Genomic DNA, 21,700 nt, shown 5'->3' on the forward strand with positions numbered 1-21,700 from the left:
CTATCTATCTATCTATCCATCTATCCATCCATCTATCTATCTATCTATCTGTGTGGCCAATAAAGAAACTTATCTATCTATCTATCTATCTATCTATCTATCTATTAATCTATCTATCTATTTATCTGTCTGTTTATCTATCTACCTACCTACCTTATTTCTTTATTGTCCACAAGGGGCTAAACGTAGAGGGGACAAACGAGGACAGACAACTGGATTAAATCAATTACATCGACCCCAGTGCGTAACTGGTACTTATTTAATCGACCCCGAAAGGATGAAAGGCAAAGTCGACCTCGGCAGAATTTGAACTCAGAACATAACGGCAGATGAAATATCGCTAAGCATTTCGCCCGCCGTGCTAACGTTTCTGCCAGCACGCCACCTTCCTACCTACCTACCTACCTATCTATCTATCTATTTATCTATGTGTGTCTATGAATATATATATATATATATATATATATATAAAAGAGGTGAGATTGAGTTTGTGATGGGTATGGAATGAAAGAGTTTAATGAATTGGTAATTAATGTTCCACATTCTTTATATTTATCTACTTTGTTATTCTTGTTATTGAAACTACTGCGTGGATCTCCTGGTAATTGCCCAAAGTCACTTAGGATGGTCATAAAAACAAGTAAATAGCCCAGAACTATAAGATTTCAGTTTTATTATGATTAACTGACTCAAATTTTATGTGACATATAATATACTTGTTGACGATGAACTATGATATATACGTTTGGTCTGTTTGTAATCCTGTTGACATGCCCATGAAGTGATTTAAATTCATTCTATATCACAGAATTTTTTCATAAGTTGATTGTGTTTCTAATCAGGATATCTGAGGAAGGGAATGAACAATAATGTTGCATACATCACATGCATTGCATAACTTTATATGTGGTATTGAATAAATGATGTTCGTTTTTCTCTTTCTCTCGTTTGACTGTGGCCATGCTGGAGCATCACCTTTAGTCGAGCAAATCGACCCCAGGACTTATTCTTTGTAAACCTAGTACTTATTCTATCGGTCTCTTTTGCCGAACCGCTAAGTTACAGAAATGATTTTAATATCTATTTGACTTAGCTTTTCTTTAATTAAATTAATTAAATTATTTAATTGTGGAAATGATTTTAATATCTATTTGACTTAGCTTTTCCTCAATTAAATTAATTAATATTCACTCTGTAAAGCTTATAACATGCCTACTGGATTATAAGTTGGATTCACAAAGTGCCCCTTTTTATCATATATACTTCTTTTTTTCTTTACTAGTTTCAGTTCAAGAGCTGCAGCCATGCTGGAGCACTGCTGTTAGCTTTGCTACATTTTCTCAGCTTTTTTTATTTTTTAAATTCTATTTGTTTTTAATATTCCTTTTAGTATGTATGGCTGTGTGGTAAGAATTTTGCTTTTCAACCACACAGTTCTTATGTGTACCTTTCTTTCATTGGAGACTAAACTCTGCTTGCGAAGGCCTGTTGAGACAAGTGAAATCGAAATCAAAATCAAATTCGATGACTGGCATCCATGCTAGTGGAGCATTAAGAGTACCATCTGAGCATGATCGTTGCCAGAGCAACAAACTGACTTCCATGCCAGTGACACATGAAAGCACCATTCAAGCGTGATCACCTTATTTGCACTTGTGCTGGTGGCACATGAAAAGCATTCAAGCGAGGTTGTTGCCAGTGCCACTGGACTGGCTCCTGAGCAAATGGCACATAAAAAGCACCATTTGAGCATGGCCGTTGCCATTACTGCCTGACTGGCCCTCATGCCAGTGGCACATAAAGGCACCAACTACACTCTCTGAGTGGTTGGCGTTAGGAACGACATCCAGCTATCTGGTTCGCCAGCCCTCAGTCAAATCGTCCAACCCATGCTAGCATGGAAATCGGACGTTAAGCGATGATGATGATATATATATACATATATATATTCTTTTATTTGTTTCAGTCATTTGACTGTGGCCATGCTGGAGCACTGCCTTTAGTCGAGCAAATTGAGCCTAGGACTTATTCTATCGGTCTCTTTTGTCAAACCGCCAAGTGACAGGGATGCAAACACACCAGCATCGGTTGTCAAGCGATGTTGGGGTGGACAAACACAGACACACAAACATACACACACACACACACACACACACACACACACACACACACACATATATATATAAAGAACAATCTTACTTAGAAATGGATGCGGGCGTTCAGTCATATAATAAATTAATAAATAAAACATATGCATATATACATACATCAGAACTGGAGGAGAAGTTCCAGGTGTGGAAGGAGGGTTTAGAATCGAGGGGCCTTAGAGTCAACCTAGCTAAAACCAAAGTACTAATAAGTAGGAAGGTACACAATCCACAAATGTCTTCAGGAAGATGGCCCTGCTCGATCTGTAGAAAAGGTGTAGGTAGAAACTCTATAAGATGCACCAAGTGTAAGCTATGGACACATAAGAGGTGCAGCAATGTCAAAGGTAGGCTAACTGGGAAGATAGTTTTTGTATGTGGCAGATGCTCGGGAGCATTAACCTCCGAAAATCTGCAGAAAACAACTTCCGTCACTTTCCAGGGGGAAAAACTAGAAGTAGTTGATAGCTTCCGTTATCTAGGTGACCAAGTCAGTAGTGGGGGTGGGTGCGCTGAAAGTGTAACTGCTAGAATAAGAATAGCCTGGGCAAAGTTTAGGGAGCTCTTACCTCTGCTGGTGACTAAAGGCCTCTCGCTCAGAGTAAAAGGCAGACTGTATGATGCGTGTGTACGAACAGCCATGCTACATGGCAGTGAAACATGGGCCGTGACTGCTGAGGACATGCGTAAGCTCGTGAGGAATGAAGCCAGTATGCTCCGATGGATGTGTAATGTCAGTGTACATACTCGACAGAGCGTTAGCACCTTGAGAGAAATGTTGTACCTAAGAAGCATCAGTTGTGGTGTGCAAGAGAGACGATTGCGCTGGTATGGTCATGTGGCGAGAATGGATGAAGATAGGTGTGTGAGAAAGTGCCAATCCCTAGCAGTTGAGGGAACCCGTGGAAGAGGTAGACCCAGGAAAACCTGGGACGAGGTGGTGAAGCACGACCTTCGAACTTTAGGCCTCACTGAGGAAATGACCAGCGACCGAGACCTTTGGAAATATTCTGTACGTGAGAAGACCAGGCAGGACAAGTGAGCCCAGCCCACTTATGAATGCCTTTTCTCCCTTGGACACAAAGACCTGTTGAGGCAAGCGAAGTCAATATAGAACCTCATCTGACGACAGGCACCCATGCCAACCCCCTTTGCTTGCGAAGACATGTTGGGGCAAGCGAAATCGAAATTGAAACCGAATTGAACCAGCCAGGATCCCTGGTCTGGTGGTACGTAAAAAGCACTATCCGACTCGTGGCCGATGCCAGCACCGCCTCGACTGGCTTCCGTGCCGGTGGCACATAAAATACACCAATCCGACCGTGGCCGTTGCCAGCCTCGCCTGGCACCTGTGCAGGTGGCACGTAAAAAGCACCCACTACACTCACGGAGTGGTTGGCGTTAGGAAGGGCATCCAGCTGTAGAAGCATTGCCAGATAAGACTGGAGCCTGGTGCGGCCTTCTGGCTTCCCAGATCCCCGGTCGAACCGTCCAACCCATGCTAGCATGGAGAACAGACGTTAAACGATGATGATGATGATGATGATATGTACGTACCTACCTCTACATGTATATATACATGCATATATGGGTACAGGACACCAAAAAAACGTCGAACACAATGAGAAACGAAAACATAAACACAAAACCAAGGAAATGGACATTTTTCTTAAACAATGAAAAAATAGAGTACAGGACATACAAAACAAGGAAAATTCCCCTTCTTCAGTCACCTTAGTTTCATCTACTCCACATTTCAAAGGTCAAGGCGATACATGACTTCAATGAAAATTTCCTTCCCACGAAAATCAAATTAAATAAAATTTGAGATCTTTTTGCGGAGGGTACCAAAAACAGGACAGTAACAACAGTACAAAATAATCATCATCATCATCATCATTTAGCGTCCGCTTTCCATGCTAGCATGGGTTGGACGGTTCAACTGGGGTCTGTGAAGCCAGAAGGCTGCATCAGACCCAGTCTGATCTGGCAGTGTTTCTACAGTTGGATGCCCTTCCTAATGCCAACCACTCCGTGAGTGTAGTGGGTGCTTTTTACATGCCACCCGCACAGGTGCAAGACGGAGCTGGCAAACGGCCATGGACGGATGGTGCTTTTTACGTGCCAGGCGAGGCTGGCAACGGCCATGAATGGATGGTGCTTTTTACGTGCCTCCGGCACGAGGCCAGTCAGTGCGGCGCTGGCAATGGCCACGAACGGATGGTGGTGCCAGACGAGTCTGGCAAACGGCCACGAACGGATGGTGCTTCTTTACGTGCCACCGGCACGGGGGCGAGGCGAGGCTGGCAACGGCCACGAACGGATGGTGCACGAGGCCAGTCTGGGCGGCACTGGCAACACCCACATTCGGAAGGTTCTCTTATGTGCCACCGGCACTGGTAACTCAGCTGCAATTTCCATTGATCGATTTCGATTCTGATCCTCATTTGCCTCAACAGGTCTTCACAAGTAGAGTTTTGTGTCTCAAGAAGGGAAGGTATGCATAAGTGGGCTGGCTACATCCCATGTAGAAGGCCACGGGTTATGGTCTCACTTGTCCTGCCGGGTCTTCTCGCGCACAGCATAAAATATAAACAGTAAAAGAAAGGACATGGAGAATAACAGTAACACAAACAAGAAGGGCTGTTAAGCCAAACGAGATAAAACTTTTTTTTTACGAACGCTATTTTTTGAGAACGGCAGAGAGCAACAGATTTTACAGCCCTTCTTGTTTGTGTTACTGTTATTCTCCGTGTCCTGTCTTTTACTGTTTTTGAAGGAAGCCAGGAGAAGAAAGACAATGGGACCCATCTCATCACGTGACCACGACGGGAGGGAGGAGGAGGAGGAGTAAGAGAAAGGGAGAGAAAAAAAGGGAAATGGTTGTAGAGAAAAGAATGAAGAATGAGAGAGAGTGGGAGAGACAGTAAGGTAGATGAAAAGGAAAGCCAAAAGAATGAAGGCTGAGAAAAAAAACTTTTATCTCGTTTGGCCTAACAGCCCTTCTTGTTTGTGTTACTGTTATTCTCCGTGTCCTGTCTTTTACTGTTTATATTTTGTAGTGTCGTTACTGTCCTGTTTTTGTTACTATTTTTACCCCTCTGCAAAAAAATCTCAAATTTTATTTAATTTGATTTTTGTGGGAAGGAAAGTTTTATAGAAGTCATGTATCGCCTTGACCTTCGAAATGTGGAGTAGATGAAACTAAGGCGACTGAAGAAGGGGAATTTTCCTTGTTTTGTATGTCCTGTACTCTATTTTTTCGTTGTTTAAAAGGAATGTCCATTTCCTTGGTTTTGTGTTTATGTTTTCGTTTCTCATTGTGTTCGACGTTTTTTTTGGTGTCCTGTACCCATATATGCATGTATATATACATGTAGAGGTAGGTACGTACATATATGTATGTATATATGCATATGTTTTATTAATTTATTTTATATATATATACTCATATAAATGATAACGATAGTCACTGTGGTTTGAACAATTAGCTTAACGTGCACTCCACTTCAATAGCGAAATTCTTTCCTAAGCCTTCAAACATTCTTTCAATCAACGTACCCTTCCCTCTCCACTTGTTCCCTACCTATTATTCCTTTAACCCTTCTCTTCCTACTATCTATCTTTGACGTCAATTCTCCTAACTGTTTTTTTAAAACACTCATTATCGTTTTGTTTACCATGTAGGCAGTCATCGAAATTTTTGTTTGTCTTGTTGTCGAGAGAGGCTCCCTTTCTTTCCTGATGAGAAGATTGCATAATGCACCCTTTATTCCTTTGGAATGAAACCATGTTGTCTTCGAGACATATGTCGAGAGTAAAGGAATTTTGTTAACATCTCCGTTCGACTCCATTCTTTCATTTATTCATATACAACACACAAATTTCTGCACTTGAACCCGGAGTTTCTACCCTTGGACAGGTCGCTTCAACCGTGTTTCTGACGTGAATTTGCTACCTTGGTTTCGATTCAACGAATTTTCCATGCTGACGATAAACATAGGATAATTCATTCACCTATTTATATATATATATATATATATATGACGGGCTTCTTTCAGTTTCCGTCTACCAAATCCACTCACAAGGCTTTGGTGGGCCTGCAATGGGACAGAACCCGGAACCATGTGGTTGGTAAGCTAGCTACTTACCATACAGCCACTCCTACGCCTATATAGATTGTTGTTGTTGTGACCCCCTTCGGTCATGGGATTGCACCTAGAAAGTTATCCTCCGAGGCAAGGTTGTTTATGGAAGACCAGTAGTCATCCATGCATACCAGCCTCCCTTCTCCACGCCACTTATGTTTTCCAGAGGAAAGGCAAAGGCCGATACCGCTTGGCACCAGTGACGTCGCAGCTCATTCTTTAGCACTCCACAGACACGTATTCCCTTAACGTAGTTCTCGGGGAGATTCAGCGTGACACAGAGTGTGACAAGGCTGGCTGTTTGAAATACAGGTACAAAGAAACAGGAAGAAAGAGTGAGAGAAAGTTGTGGTGAAAGAGTACAGCCGGAGCCTCATGGAGCTTTAGGTGATCGAACACGTGATCCTACGACCGCGAGTCCGCTGCCCTAACCACTGCGCCTCCACACACCACACACACACATATATATATATATATATATACATACACACACACACACACACACATATATGTATATTATATATCAATAAGGACTGAACACGAAAAGTGGACAGTCAACATGCTAGATATAGACGTCAAATCGCCATTCTCCACAAAAGATTATGTTCTCAAATCAAACTCAGCACAATAAAATAAAACATATATATATATATATATACACACACACACACACATATATATATACACATACACACACACACACACACATATATATATATATATATATCACATATCCTGAGAAAGAAGAGAGAGAGAGAGAGAGAGAGACAACCTGCAGAAAGTTCAGGAATTTACGATGGCTATTTCCTTAACTGTCTTTTATAACTAAATAATATTTAACAGCATTTATATAGGGAAACGGCAGCAGAAGAAAATGCGGTTAATGTATATCGATATACTAATCATTATCAATAAACTCATAAATAATTAATTAGTATTCAGCTAAATGAGTAAAAAAAAAACCCCAAAAATATGCTCAAAAAAAAAATTTATAATTTAAGCCTCAAGAGAAACCCAGGTTGGCGGTGCTGAATGAATAATGCAGGCTAGAGTTATGTCCCTTGCCTTCTAATCGCACCGTTTTTTTGCTGCGTATGTGAATGTATACAGCTGTGTGTAAGTGCGTGTATGCGTCAGTGTAGTGCTACTGTGTATGCGTAACTGTGTGTGTGTCGTCGTCGTGTTGGCCACGAAGATTTGCCAATGACAACTTGTTTTAACTGAGCTTCACTATGTCACCTTATTATTGTATAGGCCTATGGAGCAGATAAACACCTCAACACAGCAACAATGCCAGCAGATGACAGATAATGACGAGAAGACACTGAGGAAAGTCACTGTAAGTGATAAGAATGGTTTTATGTTGGTCTTTCTATATTTTCGCCCCCCGCCTCTCTTCATTACTTGTGGTGCTTGTTGCTTAAACCGATCTCACACACACTCCTCTTAGACATACATATATATATATATATATATATATATATATATAATATATACACACACTCACACATCATGTGTTATATTTCTGTAAGATATGTACATTTCATAAATATATTCATTTGTATATATATATATATATAATATATATATGTGTGTATATGTATAAAGATAGATGTATTTAAATGCATTTATATAGTGTATGGCTATGTGTATATATATGATATATGTGTATCATACACGTGTATATGTGATTATATATACACGCATGTGAGTATATATGCTGAATATAGTTGTTCTACTCAGATGCATTCATATATCTAATATATACGCGTGCGTATGCATATATTACACACCTATATCATACACACATGTATATTATGTAATATGAGTTATTTATTTATATATATAAACATTTATTATTTATTTATATATACACAGTTTTAAACCTCTATATGTACGACTGCTGCTTTCTATTTAGGCTCGACGTGTCTTTATTTTGTAGATTATAATCTAACCCCCTACGCACAAATTTTCTGCTTGGTACTTTCATTACCTGTTATTTAACTATTTATATATATATTCTGATATCATTTTCATTATGAAACAAATAGTGAAAACAATCCACGCAGAAAATTTTTGAAATAAGTACAAAATTCGTAAGTAAATTTCATACATATTTTAAAAACAAAAAACAAACAAAAAGAAAAATAACAACGGTAATAACCGGAACTGCTTTCTTCTAGATCATTAATTAAATCCCTAGTCTCTAGCTGCAATCAGTCAAAATTAGTTAATGTTTGTTTTTACTATTATTATTAATGATATAATTTGAAAGGCGGCCAGCTCATCAGGTCCGGTGTATATTCCTGTTAGTTGGTTGGTGCTCGGCTCTCAGCTGGAACAACTTGTCATCACTTAATTTCTGTTTAATTAGTCAGAGCAAGCACTACTAGTCATCTGAGGACACACGTACACACACAAAAGACATCTGGTCAAGCCAAGCTATATATATATATATATAGTATTGAAGCTGAGTGTTATTAAGGTAAGCCTAAGCCTTATGTGGCTTAGGCTAAGTCAAAGCGCCCTCAACGTTCGTTGAATATTTTCCCTTAACTAAACCGGTTAAGCTTTACTTCAATGTGCTTTTATTAGATACCAACACTACAGAATTTCTTAACTCGTTGACCTTCGCCCTTTATATTTAGTAAAGAAGACCGTACGTCACACACAAACATTCTGACCAAGTTATATACTATAACCAGGAATATACTGTTCAACTATATATATATATATATATATATGTGTGTGTGTGTGTGTGTGTGTGTGTGTAGTCATTTATGCAAAATGTGGTTGTTGTAAAGCCTTATTCAGCTCTAGTTTCCGCTCCCGGCTGTTGCCACCTCGCACGTATTCCGTGTTTGAAACCTTTAAAAATTAATCTGTCTTCCTTGGGGCAACACTTAAAATAACTCGTTCTTCTTCTTATTATTATTATTAATAATAATATACAATATCATTATCTACTCCCGATTTATTACTCATGGTGTATGTATGTATGTGTGTGTATATATCTATCTATCTTTATATATACATAATTGCCTAAAGTATAGCTTCCAGTACATTCACATCGCACCGAACTTGCAGTTGGTTCCGTTTCCGACAACCACTATATATTACAATACTCGTAAGATATTTGTTTACACATGCATTCACATTCTCTTTTTCTCTCTCTCACACACACGAAGATATATATATATACACACACACACTTATACTCTCGTACACCTCATCAAATTCATTCCACATATCGACTATTTCCTGAATAGTTGGAAATTTGGTTAATGTTCTCTCCTCGAAGAACTGCATGGAACTTTCTTTGTGTCTGTCGTACTACTGTTAAAACATTGTGTGTGTAACACACGCACACAAAAGTGTTATGGTCATGCTAGTGTGTGTCTAATTAATTATACAAAAATCGGGGTATAATCATAAACGAACCATTATGACACCTATTAAAAAATACATATGAATTTTTATTTATATATTCGTAATTCTTTGATCGCTTTGTTTTCGGTAACAGAATATGGTAAGAAATATGTCGGAGTAAATGATAATTGTTAGTAAATTTATTGCGTGTATTAATTTTTAACCCAGTATCCGGTTTAATGCTACCACCTGGCACCCGTTAGCGGAGTGTTCTTTATTATAAACATTTGGGGGACCAGGCCTCGGATTTGAGGATAACTCCATCCCTTTTTGCTACCAGTGTCAGAGACCATAAAAGGGGTCATGGCAATGCCGACTAAGAAAAAAAATTTTTAAATAAAAGGTGGGGAGAGAAAGTTTCGCATGAGAGATCTATCACAATCAGATGATATAGTAGTAATATATGTGTGTGTGAGTGTGAGAGAGACACAGGTACACACGCTCGTTCACCTGTGTGGTTTATGTGTATATAATTAACGTACGATATAATTACGTACAAGTTACCCTATCTTTCAGATATATATACGTTTATCTATTTGTTTTGCAAGATTCTTGATGTGAAGTCGGGTGCTGAAACACTTATATTTGGGGATGACCATACCCAAATATTACAGCATACGCATACACATAAATAGATAGATAGATATGAGAATGGCAGAGCGGTATATCAATTATGAATAACTTAGATTAAACTACGATTTCTCATTCTTTCTTGAGTATAGAGCGTGCCTTTCATCGTGAGTGAATTCGAAAACCGCACAACTTGGTTTCGATTCGCGTTTGGCACTGCTTCGTTTATGAATATTACCGGGTTACGTCCAGGTATGTGCGACACACACACACACACACACACACATTAACGAGAAGAGGATTTTAGTATGAATTACTGAAATTGAATGGTTTGTGTTCGAATCCTCCACCCCTCGATTATCGTCTCAGTTTGTCAAGTTTCGATTGAATGAATAAATAAAGCAACAAGACTAGGTTGAAGTATTTTCCTGTATTTTTCCCACACCCATTTTAATAAACGATTATAATCCTTCGATGACAAAACACACGGTGTACATGAATGGGCGTGTACACACACCACACACACTACCGGCTACATACAAACCGTTTAAATTTCTCAAGTTTTTTGTTCTGAATAAAATATTAATGCTGACAATTCTGTTAACGTATTCCTCCACTGCTCACGTCCTCTTTTTTTGCTTTTTGTTGCTCTCTTTACTCTCACACCACACCTTTCTCTCTCTCTCTCTCTCTCTCTCTCTCTCTCTCTCACCTGTAAGTTTTATATGTGTATGTGTGGCCAAGAAACTTGCTTTGCAACCACATGGTTTTGGGTTCAGTCCTACTGCACGGCAGCTTGAGTATTTTCTATTATAGTTTTGGGCTGTGTTTTTGTCTAAGTATATACATGTATGTGTTTATTTGTAGATATCACCGATACAATTCCACCGTATATAAAACAGGCTTCCCGTAGTTTCCATCTACCAAATTCACTCACATTCCACTGAGTAGCCCAAGTCTATAAAAGAAGGCTCTTACCCAAGGTGCTGCATAGTGGTTGTGCACTATACTCCTTAACCATATAACCATGAATGCTTGCTTAAGTAAAAAAAACACCATCCGAATGTAGTCGATGCCCCCCCCCCACCCTGATAGGCTCCTGTGCCAATAGCACGTAAAAAAGCACCATCTGAACATGGCCAATGCCAGTGCCACCTGAATGGCTCCTGTGCCAGTAGCATGTGAAAAGCATCCACTACACACTTGGAGTGGTTGGCTTTAGGAAGGGCATCCAACTATAGAAACCTTGCTAGATCAGATTGGAGCCTGGTGCAGCCTCCTGGCTTGCCGGTCCCAAGTCAAACCGTCCAACCAATGCCAGCATGGAAAACAGGCGTTAAGCGATGATGATGATGATGATATGTGAAGGCAGCGAGCTGGCAAAAACGTTAGCATGCCGGACGAAATGCTTAGCGGTATTCCATCTGGCGTTACGTCCTGAGTTCAAATTCCACCAAGGTCGACTTTGCCTTTCATCCTTTCGGGGTCAATAAGTTAAGTACCAGTTACGCTCTGGGGTCGATGTAATTGACTTAATCCTTTTGTCTGTCCTTGTTTGTCCCCTCTATGTTTAGCCCCTTGTGGGTAGTAAAGAAATATATATAATCGAAATCGTTCAACATCAATGGAAATTGTAGCTGAGATACCAGTGCTGGTGGCACATAAGAGAATCATCCGAATGTGGCCATTGCCAGCGCCGCTCTGACTGACCTCGTGCCGGCGGCACGTAAAAAGCACCATCCGATTGTGTCCGTTGCCAGCCTCGCCTGGCCCCCGTGCCGGTGGCACATAAAAAGCACCATCCGATCGTGGCTGTTTGCCAGCCTCATCTGGCACCTGTGCCGGTGGAACGTAAAAAGCACCCACTACACTCACGGAGTGGTTGGCGTTCGGAAGGGCATCCAGCCGTAGAAACATTGCCAGATCAGACTGGACCTGGTGCAGCCTTCTGGCTTCCCAGACCCCAGTTGAACCGTCCAACCCATGCTAGCATGGAAAACGGATGTTAAACGATGATGATGATGATATATATATATATATGTGTGTGTGTGTGTGAGATTTCACCATTGGAATTACCACTTTGTTGTCTGTTTCACCTCAGAATTTGCCTCTGGATTTTTAGACTCATCTCTACATTGCTCAGCTGCTTTTTTCATCCCTGGATTTCACTACTGGAGTTACACTTTGCTGCGTTTTTCATCTCTGGAACCTACCACTGGACTTCTGAACTATCTGCATTTGTGTAACATGTTTTCAAAAATCCTTTTCAGAAACTTACCTTCACTTGTGCTTTTCCATTTTTTCTTTCCTTTATATATATATATGGGAATTGGGAGTTTTTTTTCAGTGTTTAACCGCAAATTCTTTCCCCTGCTGTTTCCCACTTTTGTTTTTATTCGGAAATTGTACCTCTTACATAACCTCCTGACTTTTTGCCAATGTTATTACTAACCATTCTTTTATATAATTTTGTATATTTTTTTCAATGTTTTACATATTTACTTATTTTTTTACTATTTATGTTGTTTTCCTTCGTGCATTTCCTTACCTTCCATTTTACCTCCTCTCACATCTTACTTCACCTACAATGTGATCACTTGATCACTCTGGGTACCATCTTCCCACACCACTACACTCCCACACTTGCAAATATCAACACACCTATACACCCCCCCCAAGAAACCAGATGCACCCCACACCACCACCATAAACACACCCTTCCATCTGTGCCCATCTCTCATCATCATCGTTTAGTGTCTGCTTTCCATGCTGGCCTGGGTTGGACGGTGCAACTGGGGTCTGGGAAGCCAGAAGGCTGCACTAGGCCCAGTCTGATCTAGCAATGTTTCTATGGCTGGATGCCCTTCCTAACGCCAACCACTCCATGAGTGTAGTGGGTGCTTTTTACATGCCACCGGCACAGGTGCCAGACGAGGCTGGCAAACGGCCACGATCAGATGGTACTTTTTACGTGCCACCACACAAATATTCTCTTGTACATGCTCTTTCCACCCTACTTTCTCTACCTTTCCTCTAACTTCTCCCATAGAACTCCATTCTCACCTGGCCCTTTTTTCTTCTTTCCCATCACCTCTATATTTTTTCCCCATTTTTTTTTTTTCTGATGGAAGACTAGCATCTGAAACATGATTCATTTTTTTTCGTTTAAGTATTAAACTAATACAACTTTTGAAACTGTCCCTTTCATAATGTCTCCCTTTTCTGCTCATTGCCTATATATATATATGTATATATATATATATTCTTCTTTTAGTCATTTTGACTGTGGCCATGCTGGAGTACCACTTTTAAAGGGTTTTTTAGTTGTAGAAATCAACCCTAGGACTTAGTCTTTGTAAGCTTAGTACTTATTCTATTGGTCTCTTTTGCTGAACCACTAAGTTACTGGGACATAAATACACTAATATCAGTTGTCAAGCGATGGTGGTGGGGGAAAAACATAGACACACACATAAATATATACACACGCATATATATATATGACTGGCTTTTTTGAGTTTCTGCCTACCAACCCACTCACAAGTTTTTCGTCGGCCTGAGGTTATAGTAGAAGACACTTGCGTAAGGTGCCATGCAGTGTGACTGAACCCAGAACCATATGTTTGGGAAGCAAGCTTCTTATCACACAGCCATGTATGTTTATAGACATGTACATGCTCTTTGTTATAGACAGAAGACAAGGCATGTATTCAAACCATGATATTTCTTCCAATTTTTTTTTGTTTTGTGGAATCGGGGGTGGGGTCATTAAGTTATCAACTATAATCTATGTGCCTGGAGTGGGTGGCTCCCCTCTCTCTAGGTGTGGTCCTAAAAGATGTGAGAAAGACTGTTGTGGTGGTTCAACATGGATTTTATTGGATACCTAACTTAGGTTTCAGGTTGAGTAAAATGTTTAAGAGATGAAGATTTACAAGTGATGATGCTGTTGCAATTTAGCCACTGGTCACCTCACATATTTATGATCAAGTGTTAGGGATTAAAGATCTTAAATAAGAGACCATCTTTATGTAAACAGAGAGAGAGAGAGAGCAAATAAAGTGTAAAGACTATACTGTTGCTGTTTGGTAGTTCTGGTCAGCTCTGCTGGAGAAAGCATTTAGAGATCAATAAAATAAGTACTAAAATCTGACCTGAGGTTGATATGGTCAACTAAAAACCTTTGAAGAATGTATTCCATCATGGTCATATGCTATAGTCTTATAACTTAAACAAGCAAAAGAACAGAAAAATATATGCATATGTGAGTGTATATATATATATTATAGGGAGAGTTTATGAAAAAAACAAAAGACGAACACAGGTGGTGTACAAGACAAACAGATGTATTAGTATAACGCTCAGGAATAGAAAAAGTCTTTTACGTTTCGAGCCTTCGCTCTTCTACAGAATGGGACACAGAAAAAAACAAGAGAGAAAAAAATGTGTGTAGTGGCTAACGATCTATCATATATAGATAGATAGATAGTGTGTGTGTGTAAAATCTCTTGCGAGTTAACAAGAGATCCCTTGACGGCCATGTAACCTTTATTTGATAAAGGTATCTTTGGCCTGATGAGTAAATAGTGGAGTATCCCTCATAGAGTAATCATTATTTCCATGGTTCTGCTAGCTAGGAAACCTAGGTAGCTTGGATTTTACCTACTCCATTCCCTAAATTTGGATTCTTATTTGCACACACAGCAACCCTAGCTGCTAACCGGGAATTCTAAAATAACCTTTTTCAGGTTATTGTACTTCGATGAGAAAATATTTACAACTTTCTATGTCAGTAAACCACTATTGTTCCTGAAAGTTGTTTTTTTATACGTTCTTTGAACTACTTGAAACTTACCAACTTCCTATATGTTGATCCTTGGATCTTAACTTTATATATACATATATATCTACACATATATATATATATATATATATATATCATCATCAACATCATTTAGCGTCCGCTTTCCATGCTAGCATGGGTTGGACGGTTCAACTGGGGTCTGGGAAGCCCAAAGGCTGCACCAGGCCCAGTCTGATCTGGCAGTGTTTCTACGTCTGGATGCCCTTCCTAATGCTAACCACTCCGTGAGTGTAGTGGGTACTTTTTACGTGCCACCTACACAGTGCCAGACGGGGCTGGCAAACAGCCACGGATAGATGGTGCTTTTTACGTGCCACCGGCACGGGGATCAGGCAAGGCTGGCGCAACGGCCACGATCGGATGGTGCTTTTTACGTGCCACCGGCACGGAGGCCAGTCGGGGCGGCGCTGGCAACGGACACGGTCGGGTGGTTCTTTTTACGTGCCACCGGCACGGGGGCCAGGTGAGGCTGGCAACGTCCATGATCGGATGGTGCTATATATATATATATATATATATATATGAGCAAAGCACCTCCACCCCTCATCCAATGGACGGTGCTGAATCATATCTGCTGAATAAAAAGCAATCAGTGTTTCTCTTTTCATTAAAAAATAATTAAGCATGCCTTTATTTCAATAAAATTTTTGGTTTTGTTAAACAAAGTTAAGGCAAAAAAAAAACTTCTTGAGAAACCAAATAGTCTTTCCTTCCTTCATGCCAAGTTTAAAGAAAATATCTCTTTTGCATCTTACTTTTTTGGTCTCTTAAATATACTGCATTTTGTGGCATTATTTCAAGCCAGCTGGCTTTTTTTGCACAAACTGCATGTGCATTTTTTTGTGTACGCGTAGTATCGATCGCAACAGCTGATGTACTTGTGTGTACAAATGCACGTTCCCGCAGCTTTATCGATTGCATTCTCACCTGGAATCGATTTTTGTAATTTTTTCAAGACTTATACATGCCCTGATACTGTCGGTATCTACATATCAAATTTGAGCGCAATCGGATGGAGGATGCCCGAGATCCTAGAAGACACACAGACAGACAGAACGGATTTTATATAATAGACATGCATGCACACATTCACTCATATAAACTCTCACAAATATTTCTATCAATCAATCAGTCTGCAGTTAGGTAGATAGATACATAAATAGATCATCATCATCGTTTAACGTCCAAAAACAGACAGACAAATAGATAAAGTTAAATAGTTGCATATATATTTATACATATACATATATATATACAACTATTTACTCAGCTATATTACCCACAACATCCATTATGTTGAATTTCTTCCCAAAATTTCTTGCTGTAGGTTTACCTTCCCTGTTTGTTGCTTATGTCTTGAAATTGGCTATCACACCTGGAGCAAAGAAGTTCTATCTTGGGGATATATTCTACTCTCACATTATCAGAAAGTCATCTTTCTGAAAATATGCTGTGCTTGAGAAGACTCGGCAAGACAAGTGAGGCCATAACCTCGTGGCCTATGCCAGGGGTGTAACCAGCCCACTTATGTGTACCTTTCCATCATTGGACACTAAACTCTACTTGCGAAGACCTGTTGAGGCAAGTGAAACCGAAATCAAATTCGATGACTGGCATCCATACTTAGTGGAGTGCTAAGAGTACCACCCGAGCAACAAACTGGCTTCTGTGCTGGTGGCACGTAAAAAGCATCATTCGAGCCTGATCGTTACCTGTGTCACCTTACTGGCACTTGTGCTGGTGGCATAGGAAAAAACATTCGAGCGAGATCGTTGCCAGTGCTGCTGGACTGGCTCCTGTGCAGGTGGCACATAAAAAGCATCATTTGAACATGGCCATTGCCAGTACTGCCTGTCTAACACCCACTACACACTCGGAGTGGTTGGCATTAGGAAGGGCATCCAGCTGTAGAAATTCTGCCACATCAGATTGGAGCCTGATACAGCCATCTGGTTCACCAGACCCCAGTCAAATCATCCAACCCATGCTAGCATGGAAAGTGGATGTTAAACGATGATGATGATGATTTAAGTTCACTGGGTGACTCAGTGCTTTGCCTGAAAGCAATGCTTTGTTGGAAATATTGTGACACTGTACTTTTCTATGGCAGGACAAAAGATGCTTTGTTTCCTGAATATCAAATCAAATTTAGATTAAGCTTTGTGTAACCCTTGAAAGCTCCTGAATTTTTACTGTGTGATACACATGTAAGCACTTAATTTCATATCACTAACAACACTTCCCCACAGATTACTTTTGGAAGCTTGAGATCAAGGTATTGGATTTTTTCCTGCAGAAATAACTGTTCTAGCAAACATGAGCTTCCAGAGAAGTATGGTTTCACCAACATCATACACTTGTTCTGGTGTGTAACCCACTTCAGAAATTATTTTCTTCAACTGCTCAGGATAATTTGTAGCATCCTCTGTATCATTGCTCGCAGCTTCCCCAGTCATTTTTATGTTGTGCAAATTTATGCACTTACGAAACCTTTCAAACTGGCTTTTACTAGCCAAAAAGGGCTTTTTGTTAGAGATTTCACCTTCCTTTTTCTGCAACTTTTTGAAATACCATCTTGTTTATCAGCACATTATGCCAGTTCTGATGTTCAATCCATACACTCAAGTCATTTCATTATAAGCATTACATTAGATCCATAGGAAAATAAGGTCTGGACAATTAATGGAGTAGCTTTTTAAGCACTTGATATAATTTTCTCTCTGTTGTCATGTATTGTTCTTTCTGTAGATGTTGCAAGATTTAATGTCTTTGCAATATAACTTAGTTTTATTTCTGCATCAAGTCTTTTAAACACATCAAGCTTAATATCCAGTGTAATCCCTTTTCGGTTCCGTTTTGCACTACTTCCTTCAGGTGTACTTGATAGCTCCTTGCCAGATATCTTAAGGTGAAGGCCAGGCCAACAGTTGCAGCAATTAATTATCCACAACAAATATATCATTTTAAAAATCAGCTCAAGAAAGATCTCTGATTTGCGAGAGTGGAAAATTGTTTTCTTCATGTTGACATAATAATGAAAATGAAATGAAAAGGTAGAGAACCAAAGAGGAGAAACTACCGTAAATCCTCGAGTATAGTCAGCCCTTGTGCATAATACGCAGGGGATTTTTTAGGAGGCTATACCTCTGTAAAACCTAAACCTTGTGTATAATACACACCCCTTTTCTAACTTGAGTCAAGGAGGTCTATATAACGTCCTTGGTTTGTAAAAATATATAAGGTAACGTCCTTTATTATTATTGTATATATAATACTAGCACTATGACCTGGCAACACCGGATCATAGAGCTCTTGCATGCATATACAGCTGCGTGTGTGTGTACATACATGTGAGTACTGTCCAAATCTCCAACCAATCACATACAGCTAGCTGGCATTCAATTGGCGTATCAAGTTTCAGGCATTTTGATTAGGTTTTGGATTCAAAATTCACAAAAATGTAACTTCTATTGATTTTTAATGGCTTTGTGGGGTGACTGGGGAAATGTAAAGATGTGCACAACCACCCTTGGACGGTTTTGAATGACCATAGAAAGTGCGAGCCCTCTAACTGAAAAATTGTGGATTTGTATAAAGGACACACACACAGACATTTTGCCGTTTATATATATAAAGATAATGCAAACGTGTAGCTTTTTTGTGCATTTTGTTTGCAGAAAATAAAGAAATAACAGTAATAACGTTTAATAAATGTTGCTTACTGCAAGTTATGGATGATTCTTTTATGACTTCATTGCTTTCAGGCTTAGCGTAAGGTATTTTCATGCCCGACATCACAAAATGCGTCTGAATAAACATTGCCAGACAGCAAATAGACTTGAACATTGCTTAGAAAATATTTTTCATTTTTAACCTCATATATAGTACGCACTAGGGATTTTGACCTTTAAATTTTGGGGAAAAATGCGGATTTTACTCGAGAATTTACGGTACTATATGATTACAGTTAGCTGAAGTTTCATCAGATTTTGTAGCCTAATTGCCTCTTGCACTTCAAACACATAGACATGTTAGTGTACATGTTGATATCTGCTGTAGCCAGATGGATTCAAAAGTAGGTGAGTTGGTAGTGGGGGTGATTGGTTTAGATATTAGTGATGGGTGGGTGGGTATTGTTGGAGTAGTGGTTGTATTGTTCTGTTTAACTGCATGGTTGGTGGCTGTATAGTCACAAGTCAGTCCTCATAGACCTAAGTTCAGAGTCACTTTGTTCAACTTTTTCAATTGCATTAAGATACCACATTGTTTTTATTTGAAATGGATTTGCTTATCTACTTCCTTATTGTTGCTGTTGGTGGTTGTGTTCGAATTGATAACAGAAAACACACATACATATATTATATATATGTGTGTGTGTGTGTGTATTATATGCAGTTGTGGCCAAAAGATTAGAGCATTTTTTTTTAAATGAAAATTGTTATGCCCAAGTATAATTTGATTTAAATATACACAATGTATATACTAGGGCATTTAATATAAAAATTCTAATTTTCAGACATATGTTCTAAACTTTTGACCATGATTATATCATATATATATATTTTTTCACATTATACATTTTATTTCAAATGGTTAACTATGCACTTTGATTTCAAGTAAAACACAAGTAGCCATAGAACTAAGAAAAGTAGTTTTAAATTAACAATTTAAAACTATGCAGTACGAGCCTTTGTAAGAGTGAAAATGAAATTTGAGACCATCCTGTTCATTTGTCTATTGCCTTCAATTTGATGCCCCAGCATGGTCACTGTCAGCCGGCTGAAACAAAGGAATGAAAGAGTATATTTATATACTAAGTGTAGCATATCTAATTACCCACCATTCATTTAGGTTTTGGTTAATGATTGTTATATTTGTTGGCAATATATTACATACATTTACTATTCAAAATCACTACCCTTCACCTTCAGCTGAGAAAAGATAGGCCTTCATTTTTTTTCTCAGCTGAAGAGCATGACTTAGTGTTTAAATAATGGGTAAATGTATGTATGTATGTATGTATGCCTATATCTCATGTACATGTGTGCATGTATGTTCTCTTCCGTTTTCCATCATCATCATCATTTAATGTCTGTTCTCTGTTTTGGCACGGTTTCTACAGCTGCGTGCCCTTCCTAATGCCATTATTTAAATTTTTCCTCTGAAGAAGGAGCTGGTATTAACAACAATGCAAATCTCCATCATGGAATGGAGATAGCAAAAACAATGTCGCATGTTAAACTTGAGGAAAGTCTTGCATATTTTTACTGTTCCAATTACAGATTGTATGTGTAATGTGCGAGTTAATTGGTTGATTTGCCTCTTGTGAAATCCCTGCATGGTATGTATGTATATATTGTCAGCGTTTAACATGCTGGCATGGGTTGGACTGCTTGACAGGAACTGGTGTGGCCAGGGGTCACACCAGGTTCCATATTCTGTTTTGGCTTGGTTTCTATAGCTGGATGCCCTTCCTAATGCTAACCACTTTACAGAGTTTACTGGGTATTTTTTATGTGAAAGCAGCACCCACACTAATTCTTTTTACATGGCACCTTGGTATTAAGATTTCAGTTGTGTTGTGGTGAGTAGGTTATATATGTATACATACATATATATATATATGTATATACACTTGCGTCAGAAATTAATTAGCACTTCTCAAATTTCTACATTAAATAGGTTAAATCAATTAACCTTATGAGCTGTTCAAAACGTCTTACGCGATGAGAAAACTTAGTATGGTGTGATTTCGGTCCTTGCAAGGCGCTACCTATATCTATTAAACAAAGGAAGATTTGTCTGCATCCGCACTCCAAGTTGTTGCACTGCTATGTCAACATCATAAGGCTGTAGGCTCTCAAACTGCTCTGCAAACAAAGTTACGTCATCGTTCTGCGCAACAGTGAACTCGCAACAAAGCAATAGTTCGAGATATGGCCACTAGGTGACAGCACATACCTTGAGTGAAGAGCAAATCAAGGGTGCTAATTAATTTCTGACGGTAGTGTATATATATATACACACGTATATAAGAATTTTTTCCATAATGAGATAAAAAACCAAGGCTGTGTAGATATTAGAGCATTTATAGATAGGTCTTACAGCTGTTTCAAGGATATTAATTAATAATATTCCCTTCATCAGAGACGGTGTGAGAGGATGGTTAAGTTATAGTTAGTTTAGATGTGATACAAAATAGAGAGTGAGGTGGAGGAAAGAAAATAGATGCAAGATATGTATGGATATTAAAGTTGTAAATTCATTTTTTAGGCATAATGGTATATATGCAATATTCCAATATCCTATGAGTAAAGTCCAACATATATATGTATGTATGTATACATATATATATATATATATATATATATATATATATATATATTTTACCACTGGTATTTGAGTACTCTTTTTTCCACCTTGTTTCACATTTATGTGTTTACTCCGGTATATATATATATATATATATATAATAAAATATCCCGGAAGCAGCCATAAAACCTATTTATAAATTTTCTGAAAACTTTCACAGCCTTGGATTT

The 21,700-nt window shown here is 38.9% G+C and overlaps 1 protein-coding gene across 4 annotated transcripts in view; it reads left to right on the top strand.

Annotated features, from left to right (window-relative positions):
- LOC115220985 (calcium-transporting ATPase type 2C member 1) overlaps nt 1-21,700 on the top strand; it is a 76,712-nt gene that overhangs the window by 15,372 nt on the left and 39,640 nt on the right. Inside the window, exons 1-2 of one of the 4 annotated variants that reach the window (XM_036510368.1) lie at nt 7,383-7,634; nt 12,417-12,536. Coding sequence is in view for 3 of the 4 variants with exons in the window: in XM_036510365.1 (XP_036366258.1) it covers nt 7,550-7,634 (85 nt within the window). In the remaining variant the exon portion in view is untranslated. Of the gene's footprint in view, nt 1-7,382; nt 7,635-12,416; nt 12,537-20,440; nt 20,500-21,700 lie in introns of those variants that run through there. The other 3 variants (XM_036510367.1, XM_036510365.1, XM_036510366.1) reach the window with 3 other exon arrangements.

Source organism: Octopus sinensis, linkage group LG17, assembly GCF_006345805.1.
Source record: "Octopus sinensis linkage group LG17, ASM634580v1, whole genome shotgun sequence".
Lineage (NCBI taxonomy): Eukaryota > Metazoa > Mollusca > Cephalopoda > Octopoda > Octopodidae > Octopus > Octopus sinensis.